Source organism: Hemiscyllium ocellatum, chromosome 4, assembly GCF_020745735.1.
Source record: "Hemiscyllium ocellatum isolate sHemOce1 chromosome 4, sHemOce1.pat.X.cur, whole genome shotgun sequence".
Classification (NCBI taxonomy): Eukaryota; Metazoa; Chordata; class Chondrichthyes; order Orectolobiformes; family Hemiscylliidae; genus Hemiscyllium; species Hemiscyllium ocellatum.
In genome coordinates, this window is record NC_083404.1 from 38,610,215 (window position 1) to 38,635,678 (window position 25,464).

Here is a 25,464-nt window from a genome sequence, read left to right on the forward strand (position 1 = left end):
CACACTGCAAATGTTTGCTATAAATTCTGTGTTACGATCGAACCCTCCACAATCACCTGATGAAGAAGCGTCGCTCCGAAAGCTAGTGTGCTTCCAATTAAACCTGTTGGACTATAACCTAGTGTTGCGTGATTTTTAACTGTGTACACCCCAGTCCAACACCAGCATCTCCAAATCATATTTATTTTAGTGATGGAAAGGGATAGGTGTACACTGGAGGGTAATAGCTACAGCTAGGGGAAAGTCAATTATGATATGGTTCGACAAGATTTAGGATGCATAGCATGGGGAAGGAAACTGCAGGGGCTGGGCACAATAGAAATGTAGAGCTTATTCAAGGAACAGCTACTGTGTCTCCTTGATAAGCATGTAGCTGTCAGGCAGGGAGGAAGTGTTTAAGTGCAGAACCCATGGTTCACGAAGGAAGTTGAATCTTTTGTCAAGAGGAAGAAGGCAGCTTATGTTAGGATGAGATGTGAAGGCTCAGTTAGGGCAATTGAGAGTTACAAGGTAGCCAGGAAAGACCTAAAGAGACAGTGCTAAGAGGAGTGAGGAGGGAACATGAGAAGTTGTTGGTGGATAGGATCAGGGAAAACCCTAAAGCTTTCTATAGGTATATAAGGGATAAATCAATGACTAGAGTAAGATTGGGGCCAATCAAGGGCAGCACTGTGAAGTTGAGCTTGGAGTCAGAGGAGATGGGGAAGTGCTAAATGAATATTTTTCATAGTATTCGCATTGGAAAAAGACAATGTTGAAAAGGAGAATACGGAGAAACAGGCTACTAGACTAGATGGGACTGATGTTCACAAGGAGGAGGTGTTAGAAATTCTAGACAGTATGAAAATAGATAAATCCCTGGACTACATGGGATTTATCCTAGAATTCTCTGGGAAGACAAGGAGGAGATTGCCCACCCTATGGCTTTGATTTTTATGTCATCATTCTCTGCAGGAATAGTGCCTGGAAACTTGAGGATAGCAAATGTTGTTCCCTTGTTCAAGAAGGGGAGTAGAGACAACCCTGGTAATTATGGACCAGTCAGCCTTACTTCGGTTGTGGATAAAGTGGTGGAAAAGGTTATAAGAGATAGGATTTATAATCACCTTGATAAGAATAATTTAATTAATGATAGTCAACACAGTTTTGTGAAGGGTAGGTTGTGCCTCACAACCTTATTGAGTTCTTTGAGAAGATGACCAAACAGGCAGATGAGGGTAAAGCTGTTGATGTGGCGCATATGGATTTCAGTAAGGCGTTTGATAAGGTCCCCCATGGTAGGCTACTGCACAAAATATGGAAGTATAGGATTGATGGCGATTTAGTGGTTTGGATCAGAAATCAATTATCTGAAAGAAGACAGAGAGTGATGGTTGATGGGAAATGTTCATCGTGGAGCTCAGTTACCAGAGGGGTACTGCAAGGATTGTTTTGGATTCATTTTTATAAACGACCTGGATGAGGGCGTAGAAGGGTAGATTAGTAAATTTGCGGATGACACCAAGGTTGGTACAATTGTGGGTAATGCCGAAGGATGTTGTTGGTTACAGATGGACATAGATATGCTGCAGATCTGGGCTGAGGGTTGATAAATAAGTTTAATGCAGAGAAGTGGAAGGTGATTCAGTTTGGAAGGAGCAACAGGAATGCAGGATACTAGGTGAATGGTAAGATTCTTGGTAGTGTAGATGAGCAGAGAAATCTTGGTGTCCATGTACACGAATCCCTCAAAAGTTGCCACCCAGGTTGATGGGTCTGTTAAGGCATACAGTGTGTTAGCTTTAATTAGTAAAGTGATTGGGTTTCAGAACCATGAGGTCATGCTGCAGCTGTACAAATCTCAGGCTGCACCTGTGAATACTGTGTGCAGTTCTAGTCACCACATTAATAGAAGGATGTGGAAGCTTTGGAAAGGGTTCAGATTTACTAGGATGTTGCCTGGTAATGGCAGGAAGGTCTTACGGGGAAAGGCTGAGGGACTTGTGGCTGTTTTCATTAGAGAGAAGATTGAGAGGTAACTTAATTGAGACACAGAAGGTAATCAGAAGGTTAGATCAGGTGGACAGTGAGAGCCTTTTTTCCTAGGATGGTGATGGCTAACATGAGGGGACAAAGCTTCAAATTGAGGAGTGATAGATATAGGACAGATATCAGAGGTAGTTTCTCTACTCAGTAGTAGGGGCGTGGAACACACAGCCTGCAACAGTTGTAGATTTGCCAACTTTAAAGACATTTAAATGGTGATTGGATAGGCATATGGACAAGAATGGAATAGTGTAGGCTAGATGGGATTCATACTGGTTTCACAGATCTGCGCAACATCAAGGGCTGAAGGACCTGTACTGTGCTGTAATGGTTTATGTTCTACTAAGTACTAGGTAAAATTGCAGGGTTATAATCTACAGTGAACTAATGTGAATGTGCATCAATCCTATAAACAAGGTCCAAGGGTTAAAATATATCACATTGCTGTAGTTTTTAAACTTTAACCCACCAACTTTTTGTTTGACAAAAGTATTACACGCAAGTAGGAAATTGTTCTGAAGCACAAACGAAAGAAAGATACAGTATCCATTTTCCTGGTAACCTGATTCAGTATTCATTCAAAATTGAGAAATGCAACTGCTCAGGTCCGAGTGAGTAACTAAATACTTACTACTGCATGTAGTACTGCCGTGCATACATCTGCTGCCACCAGAGGACATGCTGTGGACTGTACATTGAATATATTGGAAAGTTGCCTGGGATTCCTGGCTGCATAGGAACCTGACCAACTCCATGTCTAAAAGGAAAGAGATACAAGAGTTCAGTAGAGAGAAGAAAGTTGAAAACAGCCTTCACAACAATTGTGAAACCTATTTTCTGAAAATATACATATCAAATTTTTAAGGCCGAGATACTGGAGGAACTTTGCAACTCAGACAGTTTGGTTATGTTGGGAGACAGTGAGGACTGCAGATACCGGAGATCAGAGTCGAAATGGCCACAGGGCAGTGTTTGGTTATATTCGTTCTGCTGTCTACTGCACAAGGCACAAACGTACTTAACATTTTGTCCAAAAAAGCACAAGATGCAAGAGCAGAAGGAGCCCATTCAGCCCATCAGGTCTGCTCTAACATTGTCAGTGCATGATCATCCTCAACTATACTTTCCTGCCCTTTCTCCATAAGAATCAAAACAACTGTGGATGCTGTAAATCAGCAACACAAACAGAAATGGCTGGAAAGGTTCAGCACATCTGGCAGCAACAATGGAGAGAATCAGAGTTGACATTTCAGGTCGAGTGACCCTTCCTCACTTGACCCGAAACATCAACTCTGATTTCTCTCCACAGACGCTGCCAGACGCGCTGAGCTTTTCTCCATAACTATCAATTCCCTCACTGATTAAATCAGTCATAAGTATACTTAACAATCCAACTCTACCACCCTCTGTTGTAAATAACTCCATCAATTCACTGCTCACAGAAGTAGTTCCTTATTTCTGTTCTTACTTGGTGATCCCTTACCCTGAAATTATGCCTTCAGTCCTAGGTTCTCACACAAGGAGTAACTTCTTCTCCAAATCCAACCTGTCAAGACCCCTAAGTTTGTTTCACATTTCAACAAGGTTGCTGATCATTCTTTTGAACTTCAATAAGTACAAACTCATCCTATTCAACCAAGGAACTGTTATTCAGTAACCAGCAAACACACAGCATGAAGGACCTTATAATAGTTTTTTTTAAGAAAAGAGAACAGCATTAGATGCTCAGATCCAGCTTGCTGAAACTCAGTTTGGGTGCCACAAGACCCACTCAGCTTCAAAGCTACTCAAAGATTTGAGACTAAAATAGATTGAGGTTGCAAATGCCACAGGAAAAGTTAGGAAAACTGACCTAGACATCAAGGCAATAACCAACAAATCAGGGCAACAAGGAGTCCAGTCCAAATAGAGGTCAGATTGACCTTATCTAAAACAAGGTGTTTGCTCATTCAATTCTCCTGCTGCTATTACTAGATTCCATATATATTGTCTTTATTTCAGGTACACTAAACAGTATCTGTCTGCACTTCTCCAAGCCATTTAAGATTATTTAAAAGAAATATCCAAAAAAACCTAAGGGGAGGGGCTAAAAATAATATCACCTTGGGTTGGGGTGCAGAGTTCAGAAAGGCTGATCTATTCAGACGGCAGCTATCTTGGGTCCCCTGAAAGGAATAGCCAATCCTGTAAACTTGATGATTGACGTTAAGTGTGCCAATATCAAAGGAACATGAACAACTTGTGAAAAAGTACTTGGAGCACAGAGAAAATGTTTGGAATGAGATCGTGCATTTCACATGTACAGGATGCTTCAAAGTAACTTGAAGCTACAGAAGTGTTTTTTGAAAAATGTAGTTACCATTGTAATAAAAGAAACACCACAGTTAAGTTATAAATATCAAGCTCCCACAAGCAGGAATGTGATAGTGATGAGATCATTTGTTTCAGTGATGATGATTTAAGGATAAAATATTGGCCAATCCACAACAGAGAACTCCCATACTCAGCTTTGAAATGATCAGATATTTTACATTCAAATGATAGGGCTCAGTTTAACACATTACTTGAAAGACACCACCTCTAACTGTGCAGCATTTCTTCAGCATTGCACTCAAGAAAGAACTGTGATTTTCATGTTTAAGTCGTAAACTTGGACTTGAGCCCAGAAGCTTCTAACTCAGAGGTAAGAGTACTACCGTCTGAGCCAAGGCCAATATTAATATCAGAGCTTTTGACACAAGCTGGGGCAGGTGGGTAGCATTGGAGCTGTTGAGGAAGAAGACGTGCAAGTGTCCAGAGTGACAGAAACGGAGATCTTGGGGAAAGGGTTGTCATGATTGGTGAAATGTCTGAATATAGGAGGGTGTGAGATAATTGAGGAGTTCAAGTGCAAGATGAGCATGTTAAATTTGCAGATTATGAGACTAGGGCTATAGGCAGATATGATAACTTTCTCTACAGCGTGACGTGCAGCAATTTCAATGGACTGGTTTTTGGAAGGAAACGGACAAGGCTTTCAAGGTTAGAGTGTTGAGACATACATTATTTTATTTTTATTTTTCTTATTTTTGGTTGGAACTGAGACTTGTGAACTGAAGGTCACCTTTGTTTAAAAAAAAGCAACAAATTGATATCAGGTTATGGTCTGATGAGTTAATTGCTGCTTGATTATTGTTTAAAGGGCACTTTAGGTATTTTGACTCCAAGACGCATTATGCTGAAAAGCTGGCAAATGTTTTGATATTAAAAAGGGGTCATTACAAGGCCATTATTATTAGACCCAACTAGTAAAGAGAAAGACTGTGGCTACTAGAAGCTGTTAGAAGGTATTTTAGTTGCTTTCTAATTTCCCTCTCATTATCAATTTAATGGAAGTTCAGACAACAGAAACCCAGTAATAAGGAATAAAATGAATACCCCTCAGAGCCTACTGGAAGATGTTTGCATTGATCAGTCTCTTCAGAAATAAAAGATTCAATCCCACTTTGCTTAACTATTTACTGTGTTAAGAATACATTTCTAATTTTGTTTAAGCGATAAACTTGATGCCTGCTATCAGTTATTCTTAAACTCTGGTTAGGAACCACTGGGGCAACTTTAAGGATCATTCAATGTTTTAATATTACTGTGCTCCAAATACAGGGACTGGGAGGCTTATTTGATTTACCTGCTGTATCAGTGTTGTAACAAGAGTCAAAGACAGGTTGCCATTACAAAGAGGGAAGTATTCAGTGTTTTGCAGATTTAGTGGATCTTCAAGTCATAAATTATTCTGACTTGGATGTGTACTGGGTCCAAAACCTTGAAATTCCCTCCCTAAACTCCTGGATGGAGTGACATAATTGCAGATCCCTGCACTAGTTCAAAAAGTTCCACCATCAACTTCCTATACTTACCCTTGCATAACGTGTTGGAATCCGTGACTTTGTGCATGGTTTAAAGGAACCTGAGAAAAGTTGCGGTGTCTAATATCAGCTGAATTAGAACCTGTGGATCCAATAAAGGTTTCTTGGCTTGGAGACGATGAGGGTGTTGTGGTACTTGAATTTTCAGAACTCTGAGAAGATATCAAAGTCCATTGTAAATGCTTTCATTAAGTAACGAGAAACATCCAGTAATGAACAGATGCAATGAATGGCAGAGCATTAATCTGAAATGATAATTACTTTTCTCGCCAAAGATGTTGTGTGAACCCACACAGAGATTAAGTTTTTTTTCAAATTCCAATCATACAACCATCCTCATTCACCTTAACATTAACACTGACCATTGTGCACATGGCAACATGTCTGAGATCCATCCTAAAATATCCCTCCAGCTCAAACAAGAAAACCCAATGACCTACAAAAGACTGACAAAATGCTCTAGAAAATCCACAGCTCAAGATATACAATTTTATTTTAAACCTAACCTACTGATTTGCTCATTTTACACATCAGACAAAACGTGCGAAAGATTAGTTCCATACAAATCATTTAACTTTTTAAAAGTCAAAATATAAAACTAAATTAAGGAAACACTGCTCTAGAACTCAAGATGAAATTATCAGATAACTGCACAGTTTCAATATAGAAGTTACGTTCAAGGGTTTTAAATCTGGTGCTTCTGATATTGAATTGCGGCAAACGAATGTGTATTTACTCTTCACACTTACATTTTTCATTAAGCCTATTGGCAGATGCATAAATTCACAAAAACACAATGCCATCATCCTGCTGTATAATCATGGGCTGCCTGTGAATGAATAAAGTTGTCCCCCCAAAAGAAAATCACTAAATATGCTTAGCTAAAGTCACTGGGTCTAAAACCAAGTCATTTTAGCTCAATGTTTGCACAAAATGATAACACAATAAGACCTATTTATTAATGTTTTCAAACATGTTGTAAAAAACTGCCAATACTTGTATCAGAAATTTTAAGGTGGTAAACCTGTCCTAAAAACAGTGAAATAAGGAGAAGAAACCAAATGTAGACATTGAAAAACATTAAAGTAGTAGTCAGATTTTGTAAACAAATTAGCATCTCTTATTCACTACAGATATAATACATAAACAGCAATTTTTAAACAGGTTTTTTTTCTTTTCTAGAAAGTATGGCAACCCACAGCTCCACTGCAAAGGCTAAGAGATCAATCTAGTTCAGGACAGCTTTAAATCCTAACATGTGAGGATAGCAACATTGATCAATAAATGTTTTTAAAAATGATGGGTGCAATAGCTTTAAACAGAAAGAAATTTACCATGGTTCCATTGTTGGTTGCCAGAGTTCCATTGTTCTTATAACCAGATTTGGGTGATCCTGGAGGAGTCCTTGAAGAGCAGACTAAGTGAACCATATGATACTCGTCTTGCTGTGTAACAAATGAGAGTGATGGAGAGAATAAACAAAAGAGAAGAAAGCAAAAGTAGTGACTGCTATAACTAAGCTACAGCTTAAGATATACAATTTCATTTTAAACCTAACCTACTGTTTTTGCTCATTGTACATATCAGACAAAATGTGCTAGAAAGATTAGTTCCATACAAATCATTTAGCTTTTAAAAAGTCAAAATATAAAACTAAATTAAGGAAACATGGCTCTGTAAACAATTCATGTAAAAGTAATTAAGAATTTGTGCTTTTCAAACCATACAATGAAAAATAATTGATTTCCATTCATTAGTTTGTAGGGAGGTGAAAAATGTTAAAATATAGTCATGTCCCAACACCGTGACATCATGATGGTGTAGGAAAATGCAAGACACAACAGAAAACAGAGGTGGAGACAGATTCGGATGCCTTTATACATGAATTACAATATTAACCTTATGCACCTTGTATGGTATGATCTGCTTGTACTGTGTGCAAAACAAAACTTTTCATTGTACCAAGGTACAAGTGACAGTAAATCAAATCCTCTCGACATGGTTCTGCAAGCCCTGTTAAGTGTATTAAGGGTTCCTCCAGAAAGCTTGAGCTTGCTTAATAAAATTTTGGGTGTTCACAGAAGTTGGCGTATTGTGATTGCATCAAGTGTGTAAGGATCTCAAGAAAAAGAACTTAAGATCACAAGTAAAAACAAAATGAGAGTGACCATGTAAGCACAATATTTATTAGCGATCAGCGCACACTGAAGTCACTATGTACTGGCAGGAGTACTGCATATTGAGAACTTTCAGTGGCATCCGGAAAAAAACTTTGCTTTTTAATGACAATCAATGACAACTTTATGGGACCATTACTAACCTTAAGCCATACAGCCCATCAAGTCTGCACCAGCATTCAATGAGAACGTGCCTCATGTTAATCCTCAACTTTAATTTCCTGTATTGAGCCTATAACCCTCTATCCCCTGTCTGATTAAAGACCTAATATAGTCTTGAATATATTGAATGAATATACAGAAGAAATTCCTCATCTTCATCCAAAGTGGGTAATCACTTACTCTGAGATCATCCCATCCGATCCTTGATTCACCTTCCGGGGGAAACAACTTCTCTGCATCTACCCTTTCATTAAGGTCACTTCTCATTCTTCTACATTCCAAATCTACTCAACCTCTTCGCACAGGAAAATCCCTTCATAGCCAGAATAAACCAAGCAGTCTCTGGACTGCTTGTAACCATCAGTCTATTTTTAAACTGTTCCCAGTATGTTATGCATGGTCTAAGTGGTATCTTGTACATCTTTAGCGTGACCTCCCTATTTTTATATTACATCCCCCTGAAAGTAACATTCCATATGTCTCCCTGCAACTACATTGGGGTTTAGAAGAAAGAGGTGAAATGACAGAAACATGCAAGACACTGAGGGCATTTGACACGATAGGTGCTGAGAGAATGTTTCCCCACAGTGGAGAAATCTAGAAAGAGAAGATACTGTTATAGACTAGGGGCCTCCCATTTAAGATGGATACAAGGAATTCCTTCTTTAAGAGGATTGATAGTTTATGAAATTCTATATTCCAGAGAAAAGTGCTGACTGGACCACTGAATATATTGAACAATGAATCAGAGATGTTCGATCAACTGAGAGTTTGTGTTATAGGAGGCAGGGAGAAAGGGAGGACTGCAAATACTGGAAATCAGAGTCGAAAAGTATGGCACTGGAAAAACACAGCAAGTCAGGCAACATCCAAGGACCAGGAGGATCGATGTTTCGAACATGAGTTCTTCATCAGGAATATGGAGAGGATAAATAGGAGGGTGCGGGTGTGGAAGGTAGCTGGAAACTCAATAGATGCAGGTGGGAGGTGATGGTGATACATTGGAGTGAGGGTGGAGTGGATAGGTGTGAAGGACGATGGATGGTAAGAAAGTTCAAGAGGGCGGTGCCGAGTTGGAATGTTGGATCTAGGATGAGGTAAAGGGAGGGGAGATGAGGAGACTGGTGAAATTGACATTGATGCCGTGTGATTGGAGGGCCCCAAAGCAGAATAAGAGTTCTTCCTCCAGGCATTGGGTGGCTCAGATTTGGCAGTGGAGATGGACCAGGACTTACACGTCCTTGGCAGAGTGGGAGGAGGAATTGAAGTGGTCGGCCACAGGGTGGTGGGATTATTTGGTGTGTGTGTCCTAGAGATGTTCCCTGAAACGTTCCACAGCAGGCATAAGAGTGAAGTTGAAGTAACAAGCAAGTCAGCTACAGACTCACCAAATAGCTGAGCAGGCTTGAAGGTGGAATAGCTTTCCCTTGCTCTTATGGTACGGTTAAAACTTCCAGTTACATTTGGGGCGGCACGGTGGCTCAGTGGTTAGCACTGCGGCCTCACAGCACCGGGGACCCAGGTTCAATTCCCACCTTGAGCAACTGTCTGTGTGGAATTTGCACATTCTCCCAGTGTTTGCGTGGGTTTCCTCCATGTGCTCCAGTTTTCTCCCACAATTCAAAGATACGCAGGTGAGGTGAATTGGCCATGCTAAATTGCCTGTAGTGTTAGATGCGTTAGTCAGGTGTGAATGTAGGGTAGTAGGTCTGGGTGGGCTGCTCTTCGGAGGGTTCGTGTGGACTTGTTGGGTCGAAGAGATTGTTTCCACACTGTAGGAAAGCTAAAAAGAAACTCACACAGAGTCATAGAGATGTACAGCACGGAACAGACCCTTCGGTCCAACTTGTCCATGCTGACCCGATATCCCAGATAGCCCAACCCAATCTAGTCTCACCTGCCAGGACCTAGCCCATATCCCTCCAAACCTTTTCATATTCATACATCCATCCAGATACCTTTTAAAATGTTGCAATTGTACTAGCTTCCACCACTTCCTCTGGTAGCTCATTCCAGACACGTACCACTCTCTGCGTGAAAAAGTTGCCCCTTAGGTCTCTTTTATATCTTTCCCCATCTCACCCTAAACCTATGCCCTCTAGTTTGGGGTGGCACGGCGGCACAGTGGTTAGCACTGCTGCCTCACAGCGCCAGAGACCTGGGTTCAATTCCCGCCTCAGGCGACTGACTGTGTGGAGTTTGCACATTCTCCCAGTGTTTGCGTGGGTTTCCTCCAGGTGCTCCGGTTTCCTCCCACTGTCACAAAGATGTGCGGGTCAGGTGAATTGGCCATGCTAAATTGCCCGTAGTGTTAGGTAAGGGGTAAATGTAGGGGTATGGGTGGGTTGCGCTTCGGCGGGTCGGTGTGGACTTGTTGGGCCGAAGGGCCTGTTTCCATACTGTAAGTAATCTAAAAAAAAATCTAATCTATCTAATCTAGTTCTGCACTCCCCACTCCAGGGAAAAGACTTTGCCTATTTATCCTATCCATGCCCCTCATAATTTTATATACCTCTATCAGGTCACCCCTCAGCCTCCAACTCAAATTCTCCTACCCTTGTAAACCTTTTCTGAACCCTTTCAAGTTTTATAACATCTTTCTGATAGGAAGGAGACCAGAATTGCATGCAGTATTCCAGCTGAGGCCTAACCAATGTCCTGTACAGCTGCAACATGACCTCCCAAATCTTGTATTCAATACTCTGACCAACAAAGGAAAACATACCAAATGTTCACTATCCTATCTACCGGTGACTCCACTTTCAAGGTGCTATAAACCTGCACTCCAAGGTTTCTTTGTTCAGCCCCTAACACTCCCTAGGACTTTACCATTTTTGAAGAAGTAACATTACCAACTGAATAATATTATGTAAAAAGGCTTGGCAGGGAGCTGGCACAAACATTTGTCAAAGAATAAGCTCCAGACTCCCATCTCATCTCAAGAAAAGGGCAGGCTAAAATGTTTGGGGAACATGTGCACACTATCTTGGTTTGCATTCAATATTCCCTGCATAGAACCACCTCACAAGTACTACCAATCTAAGAATTACAGTAGGGGAAGATTATTACCATGTTCCCAGAAGAAATAGTGATGGGTAGAGTCATAGAGATGTACAGCATGGAAACAGACCTTTCAGTCTAATCTGTCAGTGCTGACCAGATATCCCAACCTAATCTAGTCCCACCTGCCAGCACCTGGCCCATATCCCTCCAAGCCCTTCCTATTCATATACTTATCCAAATGCCTCTTAAATGTTGCAATTGTACCAGCCTCCACCACATCCTCTGGCAGCTTATTCCATACACTTACCACCCTCTGCGTGAAAACGTTGCCCCTTAGGTCTCTTTTATATCTTTCCCCTCTCACCCTAAACCTATGCCCTCTAGTTTTGGAATCCCCGACCCCAGCGAAAAGACTTTGCCTATTTATCCTATCCATGCCCCTCATAACTTTGTAAACCTCTACAATGTCACCCCTCAGCCTCCGACGCTCCAGGGAAAACAGCCCCAGCCTGTTCAGCCTCTCCCTGTAGCTCAGATCCTCCAACCCTGGCAACATCCTTATAAATCTTTTCTGAACCCTTTCAAGTTTCACAACATCTTTCCGATAGGAAGGAGACCAGAATTGCACGCAATATTCTAACAGTGGCCTAACCAATGTCCTGTACAGCCGCAACATGACCTCCCAACTCCTGTACTCAATACTCTGATCAATAAAGGAAAGCATACCAAACGCCTTCTTCACTATCCTATCTACCTGTGATTCCACTTTCAAGGAGCTATGAACCTGCACTCCAAGGTCCCTTTGTTCAGCAACACTCCCTTGGACCATACCATTAAGTGTATAAGTCATGCTAAGATTTGCTTTCCCAAAACACAGCACCTCACATGTATCCGAATTAAATTCCATCTGCCACTTCTCAGCCCATTGGCCCATCTGGTCCAGATCCTGTTGTAATCTGGAGGTAACCCTCTTCGCTGTCCACTACACCTCCAATTTTGGTGTCATCTGCAAACTTACTAACTGTACCTCTTATGCTCGCATCCAAATCATTTATGTAAATGACAAAAAGTAGAGGGCCCAGCACCGATCCTTGTGGCACTCCACTGGTCACAGGCCTCCAGTCTGAAAAACAACCCTCCGCCACCATCCTCTGTCTTCTACCTTTGAGGCAGGTCTGTATCCAAATGGCTAGTTCTCCCTGTATTCCATGAGATCTAACCTTGCTAATCAGTGTCCCATGGGGAACCTTGTCGAACGCCTTACTGGACTCCATATGGATCACATCTACTGCTCTGTCCTCATCAATCTTCTTTGTTACTTCTTCAAAAAACTCAATCAAGTTTGTGAGACATGATTTCCCATGCACAAAGCCATGATGACTATCCTAATCAGTCCTTGCCTTTCCAAATACATGTACATCCTGTCCCTCAGCTTTCCTTCCAACAACTTGCCCAACACCGAGGTCAGGCTCACCGGTCTATAGTTCCCTGGCTTGTCCTTACCACCCTTCTTAAACAGTGGCACAACGTTTGCCAACCTCCAGTCTTCCGGCACCTCACCTGTGACTATCGATGATACAAATATCTAAGCAAGAGGCCCAGCAATCACTTCTCTAGCTTCCCATAGAATTCTCAGGTACAGCTGATCAGGTCTTGGGGATTTATCCACCTTTAACCGTTTCAAGACATCCAGCACTTCCTCCTCTGTAATCTGGACATTTTGCAAGATGTCACCATCTATTTCCCTACAGTCTATATCTCCCATATCCTTTTCCACAGTAAATACTGATGCAAAATATTCATTTAGTATCTCCTCCATTTTCTGTGGCTCCACACAAAGGCTGCCTTGCTGATCTTTGAGGGGCCCTATTCTCTCCCTAGGTACCCTTTTGTCCTTAATATATTTGTAAAACGTCTTTGGATTCTCCTTAATTCTATTTGCCAAAGCTATCTCATGTCCCCATTTTGCCCTCCTGATTTCCTTCTTAAGTACACTCCTACTTTCTTTATACTCTAAGGATTCACTCGATCTATCCTGTCTGTGCCTGACATATGCTTCCTTCTTTTTCTTAACCAAACCCTCAATTTCTTTAGTCATCCAGCATTCCCTATAGCTACCAGCCTTTCCTTTCACCCTGACAGGAATAAGGTGATCATACCTTTCTCTGGATTCTTGCTATCTCATTTCTGAAGGCTTCCCATTTTCCAGCCATCCCTTTACCTGCAAAGATCTGCGCCCCAATCAGCTTTTGAAAGTTTTTGCCATATACAGTCAAAATTGGCCTTTCTCCAAGTTAGAAGTTCAACTTTTCAATCTGGTCTATCCTTTTCCATCACTATTTTAAAACGAATAGAATTATGGTCGCTGGCCCCAAAGTGCTCCCCCACTGCACCTCAGTCACCGCCCCTGCCTTATTTCCCAAGAATAGGTCAAGTTTTGCACCTTCTCTAGTAAGTACATCCACATACTGAATCAGAAAATTGTCTTGTACACACTTAACAAATTCCTCTCCATCTAAACCTTTAACATTATGACAGTCCCAGTCGACGTTTGGAAAGTTAAAATTCCCTACCATAACCACCCTATTATTCTTACAGATAGCGGAGATCTCCTGACAAATTTGTTTCTCAATTTCCCTCTGACTATTGGGTGGGGGTGTGTGTGTGTGTGTGTGTGTGTGTGTGTGTGTGTGTGTGTGTGTGTGTGTGTCCATAATACAATACCAATAAGGTGATCATACCTTTCTTATTTCTCAGTTCCACCGAAATAACTTCCCTCGATGTATTTCCAGGAATATCCTCCTTGAGCACAGCTGTAATGGCAAAAATGCCACTCCCCCTCCTCTTGCCTCCTTTTCTATCCTTCCTGTATCATTTGTATCCTGGAACATTCAGCTGCCAGTCCTGCCCATCCCTGAGCCATGTTTCCGTAATTGCTATGATATCCCAATCCCATGTTCCAAACCATGCCCTGAGTTCATCTGCCTTCCCTGTTAGGCCCCTTGCATTGAAATAAATGCGGTTTAATTTATTAGTCCTACCTTGTCCCTGCCTGCCTTGACTGTCTGACTCACTTCTGTTCTCAGCTGTACCCGTCTCAAATCGATCTCTTTCCTATCTCCCTGGGTCCCACCCCCCCACCTTACTAGTTCAAATCCTCCCAAGCAATTGTAGCATATTTCCCTGCTAGTATATTAGTCCCCTTCCAATTTAGGTGCAATCCGTCCTTCTTGTACAGGTCACTTCTACCCCAAAAGAGATTCCAATGATCCAAAAATGTAAATCCTTCTCCCATACACCAGCTCCTCAGCCATTCATCTGCTCTATCCTCCTATTCCTGCCCTCATTCGCTCAAAGCACCGGGAGTAATCCAGATATTACTACCCTTGAGGACGTTCTTTATAAATTTCTACCTAACTCTCTGTAATCTCCCTTCAGAGTCTCAACCTTTTCCCTTCCAATGTTGTTGGTTCCAATGTGGACAATGACCTCCTGCTGGCCCCTCTCCCCCGTGAGAACATTCTGCACCGTCTCTGAGACATCCTTGATCCTGGCACCAGGGAAACAACACACCATTCTGCTTTTTCTCTGCTAGCCACAGAAACGTCTGTTTGTACCTCTGACTACAGAATCCCCTGACACAATCAATCTCTTGGAAGCCGACGTACCCTCGTTGCATTCAAGCCAGTCTCAATACCAGAAACTTGGCTGTTTGTGCTACGTACCCCTGAGAATCCACCACCCCCTACATTTTCCAAAACAGCATACCTGTTTGAAACGGGTATATCCACAAAAGATTTCTGCTCTAGTTGCCCACCTCTCTTACCCTTCCCTGGAGTTAACCCATCTATGTGACTGTATCTGAGATTTCCCCCCACCTTCCTATAACTGCCATCCATCACATACTGTTGCTGGTGCAAATTCCTCATCGCTTCTATTGTCTCTCCAACCAATCCACTTGATCTGATAAGATAACGGGAGGCACGGTGGCAGTGGTTAGCACTGCTGCCTCACAGCGCCAGAGACCCGGGTTCAATTCCCGCCTCAGGCGACTGTGTGGAGTTTGAACGTTCTCCCCGTGTCTGCGTGGGTTTCCTCCGGGTGCTCCGGTTTCCTCCCACAGTCCAAAGATGTGCGGGTCAGGTGAATTGGCCATGCTAAATTGCCCATAGTGTTAGGTAAGGGGTAAATGTAGGGGTATGGGTGGGTTGCACTTCGGCGGGTCGGTGTGGACTTGTTGGGCCGAAGGGCCTGTTTCCACACTAAGTAATCTAATCTAATTCGCATCCAACAGCATTTATGGCAGATATATTCCGCAGTAACCCTTGAACTCTCTTTAAACTCCCACATCTGACAAGAAGTTAATATTACCGTAAAGGCCATTTTTGCTCCTTCACAATCTACAGACCCAGAAAATAACACCCGTCTTATTCCTCTACAAACATTGCCCCAGTTTAAAATATAAGCCATAACTATTAATTCAAGTTTAATCAAGAGACTTATCGCCAAAAACATGTAATCAAGAATCCACTGTACCCACTACTGCAGCCTCTCTCTTGGACAGACTTAAAACAACAATTAACTTATCTGATTCTGTGCTTTGAACTTCGCCCAACAGTTCCTCCAAGATTAGTTGTGAATTTTGCTGTTTGTTAATTTTCCCAGATGCACTCCGATGTCCAACAATACATGAATTCAAACAGCAAAGGCGGTAACTGTGCAGGTTTTCTCTCTATCTCTCCTGCACTGTCCTCACCATGTGCTTTCTTTGTCTGCTCTTCTCCCTTTTAAACTGCTGTTGTTTTGACTTTTTTTTTCCAAAGTTCCAAAAAAAATGCATCAGCATATAAAACAGTAATTGCTGCTTCTGGAAATCGAGGAAATCACCTCAAAAAAAAAAAGGAACCAGCCCTTACAGCCAGAAATTTTTCCCGTCCTCCATCTTGGATTACCCAGAATTCTACATATCCGAATAGTGACTCAATTTGGCCCAACCATGGCAGGTTTCTTCATTATTCTCACCATGATCTGGTCCAATCTTTCTGATTTGCCTGGTTTGAAAGTTAACTTTGTGGTTCACTCCAATTCTACTGTATTCACAGATATACCAAAGCTAAATTCAGTACTCACTACCACACTGTAATGCTGAAATTACTCAGTGGCACTTGAGACAAAAATTGTTGCAAGACATCGCTGTGCATGAGTTAACACAAACATTAACTAATTTAGAGTAAACTAGAACACAAAAACAAAAGAAAGGAATTCAAACATACTACAGGTATTTATGAATACTACCCAAAAAAATCTCCAAACTTCAAACGAAGACACAATTATTTCTACAGATCATTGACTCTCAAACATTTTAGTTGATGGACACCACATCCCACCGAACCCATTTTTGCACATCATCGCAAAAAAAAAACTTTGCATCAGAATCAAATGTGAAAACTGGCACTGCTGTCAATGAGACGATGAATTGGTTCCAAGCTGAGTTCAGGCTCAGTGTTCAGTTTTTCCATCCCTCTGTCTTTCTGTTGAAAATTTGGGTTTTAATGCTGTTATGAATGGCAGGAAGTACTTCATCAATGAAGTCAGGTTTGAAACAATGCATGGAGTTAAACATGTGTCAAACCTTTCGCAGCGAAGACCAGTCCAAATGACTGGTCTTTTGCATCAGCCTGCAGTCCATCTGGTCCATGACCACGTTTGAGGACCAATATCAGAACAGAGTGAAGGAAATTCACAAGTAAAAGTGGTATTGACAAATCTTATTTTATTTTGATGGCAAAAATCTGTGAATACTAATTTAAAACAATTAAAAGACATGTATTACTTTAACACAGGTAAGTAAGCCAGACTTTAAATAACCTTGACACTAAAGTATATGGCCAATGTTCTCTTCTGACTCAGGCACCTACAGCTCCAGTTGAGTTATACAACAAGGACAAGGATCATATTTGATGAATTTGGAATACGACAGACTAAGTCAGGAGGTAAAACAGGGAGATAAATGATGAGTTTAAGCTACATCACACTTGTCACAAGTGCCCAACTGAAAGTTTCCTGAAGCTCAAATTCCCCATGGAAGAGGCCTTGTGACAGATTTAATTGAATCTTAAGTGTCAGAAATTCATAGTACAGAGGACATCATGCAGCCCATTATGAATTATCCACCCTCAGCTCACTTATCAGTTTCTAGTCTTGTAACCTGCAACACTTCAAATGATTACCCAAGTGCATTTTAAATGTAAGGTTTCATCCTCCACGACTCTTGCAGTTAAGGAACTCCAGATTGCCACTCCCCTCCAAAATCGGAAAAAAAAATTAAACTCTCTAATTGTTCTATAAGTACTTTAGTAATTAATATTAATTAATAATAAATATTGATTGTATGCACAAAGGAAAGACAAATTTTCATGCAAATAAATAGTGAATAGGCCCTAAGAATATGGAAACAATTAATCACTCAGAAGGATATTAGATTACTTACAGTATGGAAACAGGCCCTTCGGCCCAACAAGTCCACACCGACCCGCCAAAGCGCAACCCACCCATACCCCTACACCTACCCCTTACCCAACACTACAGGCAATTTAGCATGGCCAATTCACCTGACCCGCACATCTTTGTGACTGTGGGAGGAAACCGGAGCACCCGGAGGAAACCCACGCAGACACGGGGAGAATGTGCAAACTCCACACAGTCAGTCGCCTGAGGCGGGAATTGAACCCAGGTCCCTGGCGCTGTGAGGCAGCAGTGCTAACCACTGTGCCACCGTGCCACTCAGGTGCTCTACGATGATTTGGTGCACTTGGAAAATGTAAACTCTTAAGCATCTTAAATACAGGAAGAAGAGACTCCTAACCAACGTCAATTCAAAAAAGACCAAAAACTTTGAGTACATCCTCAAGGACAGAACTATGATATTAGCTTTGTGTAGGATTTGCAAGCCTCTGATAGTACTTTCATTGCCAATACAGGCATGGTCTGTGAAGGGAGTGGACATGTTCAAAACATTTTAAAAAGCTGTCAACCTTCAAGATTGCAACAAGATGGAGTAAGTTTTACTTTACAGTCTTCTCTGTTAGACCCTTCATCTTCAGTTATTGATGTTTGTCAGAGTGTTCATAATTACACTCTGAGCATCTCTGGGTACTGAGTTACATTGCCCAGCAACAATCCCTCTTGCTGCGATTTAAAAAAAAAATTGTCAGCTAAAATACACAAGCCCAAATCATTCCAACTCACCCTGACTAGATCCCAGAAAATATATTCCATTCCCCAACTCACTGACAGAACTTGACAACATCCTCATCCATGCATATTACTACCCAATTATGATCAGACATCACAATACTTAGACCTGCGAATACTATATGACAAGCATGTTAATGATTCTAATACGGAAGTTCAATTTAAAACAACTTGGAGTCAAGAGGAGTATAAGTGCTGGAGCACATTTGAAAGAGCACAGAAACAAGACATATCTGAATTTCAATCCCATTGCAAATTTATTTTAATTCATGCAACAGTAACCAGACAAGATTTAAGGGAATTTTAAATTACCTTTCTAAAAATGTCCTTGAGCTGCAAGTGGTCAGGGAGAAGTTTGCCAGAATACACAAGTCTCTGATCCTTGGTGGACTGTGGAAGAAATAATAAAAAAATTAAGTTCTTTGCAGGCTTCACAAAATAAAAACAAAGAATTTGTGTAACCAACAAGTATCAGTTAGGACATCAAGAAAACACCCCTTTCCTCGTTGAATAATGGAACATGATCCTCATCTGAACAGATAGGCAAAGCTTGTTAAATGTCTCAGGAGAAAGTGAGGACTGCAGATGCTGGAGATCAGAGCTGAAAAATGTGTTGCTGGAAAACCGTAGCAGGTCAGGCAGCATCCAAGGAGCAGGAGAATCGACGTTTCGGGTATAAACCTTTCTTCAGGAATCTGTTAAATGTCTCACCCAAACATCACCTGTGAACTGGACGTCTTGTGGTGCAGTGGTCCTGTCCTTACCTCTGAACTGAGAGACTTGGGTTCAAGTCTCAGCTGCTCCAGAAGCATATAAACATCTCTGAACAGGTTGATTAGAAAAAAAAAGGTTAACTTTTTTTAAAAAGTCACCTCCGATTACAAACAGTGATAGATAAATTTTTAATGGGAATACACACACGGTGGTCATCATTTAAACAATTTACAATCGGTCAGTCAAGGTGAATGAGGGGGATTTGGTGAGCAAGGGAAATATATCTTTAAAAGAGAATCTTTAAAAGAGGATTTCCCATTATACACCAATTTTTGATCAATGATAATTTTAAAAAGGTTAAATATTTTGTTTACATTCTTCTGGACTTCACCTACAGCTTTGTGTCGCAAAGCCTTTGTATGCCTTGAGATCTAGGCCTGGGAGTTAGTACACCCAATGCCTGTATGATCACTTGACACCAGGAATATTGCTGCCTTAACGAACCAAACACACATGTGCAAAATCAATGACTTTTAATATCTGCATCGATTTCCTTGAGCAGAACAATAAGTTTGGCAAAGCTCAGCACAAGCTGGAAGCACATTTTCAATTTGGGGCCCCTGCAGCCTTCAGGATTCAACACAGTTTGATAATTTTAGAGCTTGAATACCACCTTCCATGTCCATTACCCAGTCAAACCCTGCTTTCAGCACTGCAAACTCTTTTTCACTTATTTGATGGATCCACCATCAGCTTCTGGCATTTTTATTAAGCATCCCTTTGTCATTCTCTCTCTTTCTCTCTGAGCTCCATCTTTCCCTATTTAGTCAATCCTCAGCTCCTTGAACTTATTTCGCATATTTTCCTTGCTACTATCAGTTCTGAAGATGGTCACTGGACTCAAATTGTTAACTTCGTTTTCTCTTCACACTTGCGGAGTTTCTCCTAGCAATCTGTTTTCGTTAATAATTTTCAGTTCTTCAGCTGGAAGAAAGATTAACCTTCTACCTTAACAGATGGAAGGTCAAGAGTTGATTTGGAAGTAAACAATGCTCTCTTTGCCAACAAAGTATCTCCTTTCAATCTCCCTTCAGTTCTAGTGAAAGGTGAAGTCCCAGCTCTTAGAGAACAAAACCTTGAAGGAATTTCGAAGTATCATATATGGAATAATATTATATTAAAGGTGAGGATTTGCACAAAAAGCATTAATACATCACCTGTTCAATTATTTTTTCTATCCTCTACACCAGTCTTTCCAAAAATAGATTTATTCTTTTAGCCCTGTGATTTGTGCACTGCATCCTGCCAACAAAAGCAAACAATATAGTGCAAAGCTGAGACGGAGTTCTGCACTTAGTTCTTTTGTAAATATTAAACTTAACTTGTTTTCTCAAATGCATCTCACAGTACTATTTTGAATATGATCAAAGATGTTCTTGGTGTCCTGACTCCCAATATTTGTCCTGTAGCTCAATAAAACAAAATGTAGTTGCATGTTCACTCAACTTGATACCTTCAGGATTTTAATACAATTTCTGCGTCCTTGTACCTAGAATAGCGTGAACCCAAATAATTGGGTTTACTTCGACCTTTCCCATAACTAACCTAAATTGCTACATGCAGCTTCAACAAGAACGTTTCTAAACCCTCAAGTAAAAGCAACTTACTGCAAATGCTGGTGAGTCAGTGTGTTCCTAATTTCACTGTTTAACACAGATCAGAAGCTGCCTTTCAATTCTAAGGATTTTATTGATGTCAGGTTTCACATAAGAACCAGACAAGAACGCATTAGCTTCCTTTACACCTTCCCTCAAAACATGGCTGAAGGGGCTATCTAAATACTAAATCAATCTTAGAGTTATGTGCTCCGTTTGTCGATCTGGGTGAGAATTTCCATGTTGCTGATGATTATGTCTGCAGGAAATGCATTTGGTTACAAATCCCATCAGATTTCATGGATCAGTTGGAGCAGCAGTTAGAGGAAATAACAATTTACAAGAGCTAGGGGGTGTGATGCATAGCTAATACAGGAAGGGAGAAAAACCGCAGATCCACTCAGGTAGATGGGTTACCTCCAGGAAAGGTAGGAGAGGGAGGGAAGTACTGCAGGAGTCTCCTTGTGGCTATCCCCATCTCAAACGAGTATGCTGTTTTCGAAAATGTAGGGGGTAATGGACTTTCAGGGGAATGTAGCACGAACAGCAAGTTTCTGATACCGAGATTGGCTCTAATTTAATGAGGGATATATCAGGTTCCAAGCGATCGATTGTGATAGGGGACTCTAGTCAGAGGCACAGACAGATATTTCTGCAGCTGACAGTGAGATATCAGAATGATGTGTTGCCTCCCTGCTGGCAGTATCAAGGATATCTCAGAGTAGAGTGCAGAATATTCTCAAAAGGAGAGTGTGACCAGCAGGAGGTTGTTGCACACATTGGAACTAATGACATAGGAAGGAAAAATGATGAGATTCTGAGGGGAAAATGTAGAAAGTTAGGCAGGAATTTAAGAAGGAGATCAACGAGTAATATCTGGATTACTCCTGAGGCTATGAACTAATGAGGGTAGGAATAGGAAGACAGAGCAAATGAATGCATGGATGAGGAGCAGGCGCAATGAAGAAGGGTTCATATTTTTGGATCATTAGAATCTGTTCTGGGGTAGATGTGATCTGTGCAAGAAGGGCGGATTGCTGGGGGCTAATATACAGGCAGCGAGGTTTGCTAGAGCTGCTCGTGAAGAATTGCACTAGTTAAGGTGTAGGGGTGGGACCCAGGGAGATAGTGAAGAAAGAAATCAGTCTGAGACTGGTACTGTGGGAGGTTAGAAATGTAGTTTCTGCAGGTGAGGGGGTGTGGGGATGGGACATTATACAAACGGTCGCAGAATTCTTGTAGCATGTAGCATACTTAAAGCTAAAGACTTGAATGAATATAGAGGGTCTTTTAAAGAAAATAGTTTTAAGCTAGGAAATAACTATGAAGGGTTGTACCTGACCACAAAAGAAGCAGCAGAGGCATTTCACAATAAAGCTTCTAATATGATAAGAGAAACTGGATAAAAGAACAAGCTGTAACAAACAAGGAACAAAGAACGCAGACATACAAGGACAGCAGGATGGCCAGATAAGAATATAACTAGAGAGAAAAAAAAACAGTGAGGTAACCGGCTTATGATAGGATGAGATTAGACTAATGAGCAAAGGGAGGCGTGATTCAGCAACTTGCAAACTGAACAAAGAAAGTTTACATGTTTTGTTACGCGCGCATTTTTGCTCGATTGCAGAGGCGTCCGGTATTTGCAAGGCCATAATAAATTGTTCTTGTTTCCAAGGCTTTGACTCAGGCTGATTTGTGAGTTAGTTCTGTTTCTCACAGTACAATTGGGAAAAGGAGCAGTCAAACAGTCAGGGCAGGCAGAAACAAAGAAGAGAATGAAGGTAGGACTGATAAATCAAACTGCATTTATTTCAATGCAAGAAGCCGAACAGGGAAGGAGGTGAACTCAGGGCATGGCTAGGAACATGGGACTGGGATATCTTGGAGTTACTATAGGACTGAGCTGAAAATGTGTTGCTGGTCAAAGCACAGCAGGCCAGGCAGCATCTCAGGAATAGAGAATTCGACGTTTCGAGCATAAGCCCTTCATCAGGAATGATGAAGGGCTTATGCTCAAAACGTCGAATTCTCTATTCCTGAGATGCTGCCTGGCCTGCTGTGCTTTGACCAGCAACACATTTTCAGCTGTGATCTCCAGCATCTGCAGACCTCATTTTTTACTGTTACTATAGGACTGGCAGCTTCATTTTCCAGGATACAAATGTTATTGGAAGGATAGAAAGGTAGGGCAAAAGAGGAGTGGGGTGTAACAATTTTGATAAGGGATAACATTACGGCTATACCGAAGGAAGATGTTCCTGGGAATTCGTCCAGGGAAGTTATTTGGGTGGAACTGAGAAATAAGGAAGGCACGATCACCTTATTGGGATTGTACTATGGACCCCCTGTAGCAAGCAAGAAATTGAGAAAGAAATTCATGAGATTATCTGTAAGAATAATAGGATGGTAATGGTAGGGGATTTCCAAGCATAGACTGGGACTGCCATCATGTTAAGGGTTTAGATGGAGAGGAATTTGTTAAGTGTGCAAGAGAAAATTTTCTGAGTCAGTATATGGATGTATCTACTAGAGAAGGTTCAAAGCTTGACCTACTCTTGGGAAATAAGGCAGGGCAAGTGACTGAGGTATCACTGGGGGAACACTCTGGGGCTAGCAACCATAATTCTATTAGTTTTAAAATAGTGATGAAAAAGTATAGACTAGACCGGAAAGTCAAAAATGCTAAATTGAAAGGCCAATTTTGACGGTGTTAGGCAAGAACTTCCAAAACCTGATTGGGCGGCAGATGTTTGCAGGAAAAGGGATGGCTGGAAAACAGGAAGCCTTCAAAAATGAGATAACGAGAGTTCAAAGACAATATGTTCCTGTCAGAGTGAAAAGCAAGGCTGGTAGGTGTCGGGAATGCTGGATGCGTAGAGAAATTAAGTTAAAAATCACACCAGGTTATAGTCCAACAGGTGTATTTGGAAGCACTAGCTTTTGGAGTGCTGCTCCTTCATCAGGTGATTGTGGTGCTTTCAAATACACCTGTTGGACAATAACCTGGTGTTGCATGATTTTTAACTTTGCATACCCAAGACCAACACCAGTGTCTCCAAATCATGACTACCATAGAGAAACTGAGGCTTTGGTTAAAAAAAAACCTCAGGTATAAACAGGACAGATCAAGTGAATTCTCAAAAAAGTATAAACGCGATAGGGGTATACTTGAGATGGAAATCTGGAGGGCAAAAAGGGGACATGAGATAGCTTAGGCAAATAGGGTTAAGGAGAATCCAAAGGGATTTTATAAATACATGAGAGACAAAAGGGTAACTAGGGAAAGAACAAGATTCCTTAAGGTTAGCAATGCAGCCTATGTGTGGAATCACAGGAGATTGGGTATATACTAAATGAGTATTTTACATCAGTGTTTACTGTGGAGTAGGATATGCAAGACACAGAATGTGGGGAAATACACGGTGACATCTTGAAAAATGTCAATGTTACAGAGGAGGTAGTGGTGTGGATTTCTTAAAAAGCATAAAAGTGAATAAATCCCCACAATTTGATCAGGTGTACCCGAGAGCTCTGTGGAAAGCTAAGGAAGTGATTGCTGGGCCCCTTGCAGGGATATTTCGATCAATGGTTACAGGTGAGGTGCTGGAAGACTGGAAGTTGGCTAAACGTAGTGCCACTATTTAAGAAAGGCAGTAAGGACAAGCCAGGGAACTATAGACTGGTGAGCATGATATCAGTAGTGTGCAATTTGTTGGAGGGAATCCTGATGGACAGGTGTTTGGACAGGTAAGGAATGATTAGGGATAGTCAACATGGCTTTGTTTGTGGAAAGTCATGCTTCACTAACTTGAGTTTTTTGAAGTAGTAAAGAGGATTGATGAGAGCAGAGCAGTGGACATGATTGATACGGATTAGTAAGGCGTTTGACAAGGTTCCTCATGGTAGGCTGGCTTATGCCTGAAATGTCGAGCCTCCTGCTCCTAACCTGCTGTGCTTTTCCAACGCCACACTTTTTGACTTTCATTTCCAGCATCTACAATCCTCACCTTTCTCCTGGTTCGCAAGGTTAGATCACACTGAAGAGACAAAAAAAATCCCTGCAGATCCAAGTAGACAGGCGTGAGAACTCGCCATTTGGATACAGAATTGGCTCGAAGGCAGAAGACAGAGGGTGGGTATGGAGGCTTGCTTTTCAGATTTGAGGCCAATGATCAGTGGTGTACAATAAGCATTGGTGCTGGGTCCACTACTTTTTATTATTTATATAAATGATTTGGATATGAGCCTAGGAGGCAAAGTTCACAAATTTGCAGATGCAACTAAAATTGGAGGTGTAGTGGATAGCCAAGAAGGTTACCTCAGAGTACAATGGGATCTTGGTCAGATTGACCAATGGGTTGAGAGGTGGCAGATGGGGCTTAATTTAGATAAATGTGAGGTGCTGCATTTTGGAAAAGAAAATCAGAGCAGGATTTATACACTTAATAGTAAGGTGCTGGGAAGTGTTGCTGAACAAAGAGATCTTGGAATACAGGTCCATAGGTCCTTGGAAGTGGAGTCTCAGGTAGATAAGATAGTGAAGGTGGTGTTCAGTATATTTTCCTT

The 25,464-nt window shown here is 41.4% G+C and overlaps 1 protein-coding gene across 1 annotated transcript in view; it reads right to left on the minus strand.

Moving 5' to 3' along the window:
- herpud2 (HERPUD family member 2) overlaps positions 1 to 25,464 on the minus strand; it is a 71,561-nt gene that overhangs the window by 20,955 nt on the left and 25,142 nt on the right. The window contains exons 2-5 of the mRNA XM_060822974.1: positions 18,839 to 18,916; positions 7,265 to 7,375; positions 5,922 to 6,082; positions 2,657 to 2,782 (exon numbers count right to left, since the gene is read on the minus strand). Coding sequence (XP_060678957.1) covers positions 2,657 to 2,782; positions 5,922 to 6,082; positions 7,265 to 7,375; positions 18,839 to 18,916 — 476 coding nt within the window. The remainder of the gene's footprint in view (positions 1 to 2,656; positions 2,783 to 5,921; positions 6,083 to 7,264; positions 7,376 to 18,838; positions 18,917 to 25,464) is intronic.